The 2,090-nt window shown below is 50.6% G+C and overlaps 1 protein-coding gene across 1 annotated transcript; it reads right to left on the bottom strand.

Moving 5' to 3' along the window:
- Window positions 1–202: 202 nt before the first annotated feature.
- Window positions 203–1,234, bottom strand: LOC136508790 (non-specific lipid-transfer protein 1-like). The gene is made up of 2 exons (XM_066503563.1): window positions 772–1,234; window positions 203–627 (listed from the first exon to the last, which is right to left on the bottom strand). The coding sequence occupies exons 1-2, from the start codon at window positions 1,125–1,127 to the stop codon at window positions 618–620; spliced, it is 366 nt and encodes a 121-aa protein (XP_066359660.1). The 5' UTR covers window positions 1,128–1,234; the 3' UTR covers window positions 203–617.
- Between the last annotated feature and the right edge of the window lie 856 nt (window positions 1,235–2,090).

Genomic DNA, 2,090 nt, shown 5'->3' with positions numbered 1-2,090 from the left:
TTAATTTCCACCGTGTGAGTATTTTTTTTTTCAAGTGGCGAGTTAATTAAATAAAACCATTTATTAATTTCTCAAATCACAATCCCGTCTTCAAATCCTCGAGTCTGCAACCCAGTTTTTCGTTCGGTGCTATATAAGTAGTTGCACATATACTGACCAAGCGTTTGGGAGTAGCAATCACATGGCGCATGCATAATAACAATTTGCTAACAAAAAGATGTGCGTGCATGTATCATAAGGTAGCGCAGTGATCGAACATACTAGTACAAACCAGGAGCGAGAACGTACACGGAAATAAATAAACACCGCACACACAGTGCATGCACTCAAAAATAAACCCAACAACAAGCAAAAGGGCATCTCTCTCTCACGCACACACGTACACACGGACGTACATACACGCTACGATGCAAGCGTATCACAGCGTACACGACGACACGTAAGTACATACGGAGAGATTTTTATTCAGTAGTATTCCACGACGTACGTAGCAGTAAACAACTCATCATCACGCGTAGATACATAGATAGATACTCATGCATACATGGTCGTCGATGCTCCGGCGCCGACGACGGCGGCGGAATGGATCATCGATCGATCATCAGGCTGTCGTTGGTTTAGCTGATCCTGCATGGAAGACGAAGCACAAGTTAAACGACTTGCTTGTTGAGTCATCAGTACATGCATGCATGCATGCAACTCTACATGCAAGTGGCAGTGATTCATTCAGAATTCAGATCATCACTTTGTACTAGCCCTGGCTAGATGTACCTGGAGCAGTCGGTGGAGGTGCTGATGGTGTAAGGGACGCTGACGCCGCACTTGGAGGGGATGCTGGCAGCGTTGCCGGCGTTGAGGCCGCTGATGCCCCGGGCGGCGTTCTTGAGGCAGTTGCAGGCGGTGCGCTTGTCGGCTGTGCTGCGGGCGGCGTTGTTGAGGCTCTTGACGCCGCTGCAGCAGCCCGCGGAGGGCGCGGAGCCCTGGCCGCGGGCGTAGGACAGGCACGGCGAGATGGCTGAGCTCACCTGCCCGCAGGTGATGGCCGCCTCCGAGGTCGTCGCTGCTGCCGCCAGCAGCACCACCGCTGCCACGACGGCGATCGCCACAGCAAGCTGCATGCGAGCCATGTCGTCGATGCTCTGGGTGTCTTGGAGTGTGTGTGATCTGCGGCTGCTCGGAGGAGACTGCTGGTACTAGCTTACGATCGATGTGCTGGTGAGGAGATTGCAGTGGAATGTCCCTCCTTAAATAGGCTTACGATCGATGTGCTGATGACAGATGTGCATTGCATGCAGTTTCAGTCGGTGTGGATGCATGCGAATATGTCCATGGATCGATGGCACCTCGCCATCCATGGGTGTTAAGAGCTGGGCAGTTGGTGGTTGGGTGTTGGGAGGAGGAGCAGGCAGATGGATGTGTATGCACATACACATATATACAGATACAGATACACAGTGGTTAGTTGAGGCAGAGTGAATTCATTAGCAGCCGCCTAACACGACCTAGAGCGCAGGGTGATGGCGGCAGCCTGAGCCGTCAGACGTATACGTGGCTCATCTGATGCAGTTGGAGGCGCATTCACTCTCTCTCAGTGTGTCAGTGTGAGGTAGTTTGGAGTTGGATCTGAGTGCTTATCGCACATACATTAACACATCAATAATCCATCGATCTGTCTAGATCTCCATTGGATCCTTCCAGTAGTCTTCGTTAATTCCTCCCGCAACCAGAAGAACAGAGATTGAGGACGGACGCGTACAGCAAGCAGTACAGTGGAGGAGGTTACATGCACATTCAAAATTAAAGCAGCAGCAGTGGTAGCGATTAAAGTTGTCCAGCAAGTATGGGAGCCCACATGTCGCTGTCTCTAGTGGAAGCTCCGCCACGTGCTATACATGCATCCAGTCCCGTACCTGCAAGGGCAGACCGGCAGACACCACCGCACCGACGCTTGCCAAAACTCGTACGGAGTATGTCCGACTGTCCAAAACCACATCTCTCAATTTTTTTTTATTCAAAAACAAACATCTTTCGACCACTAGAGCAGAATACTGCTACCTCGATCCGTTCCAAAAATTACTATTATTTTACTA

This window comes from Miscanthus floridulus, chromosome 15 (assembly GCF_019320115.1).
Source record: "Miscanthus floridulus cultivar M001 chromosome 15, ASM1932011v1, whole genome shotgun sequence".
NCBI lineage: Eukaryota > Viridiplantae > Streptophyta > Magnoliopsida > Poales > Poaceae > Miscanthus > Miscanthus floridulus.
Note: the sequence above shows the minus strand (reverse complement) of the source record. Positions and strands in the feature narration are given on the sequence as shown.

What these genes read in the sequence shown, in the direction of transcription:
- LOC136508790 (XM_066503563.1), bottom strand. Translation starts at nt 1,127, where the DNA reads ATGGCTCGCATGCAGCTTGCTGTGGCGATCGCCGTCGTGGCAGCGGTG.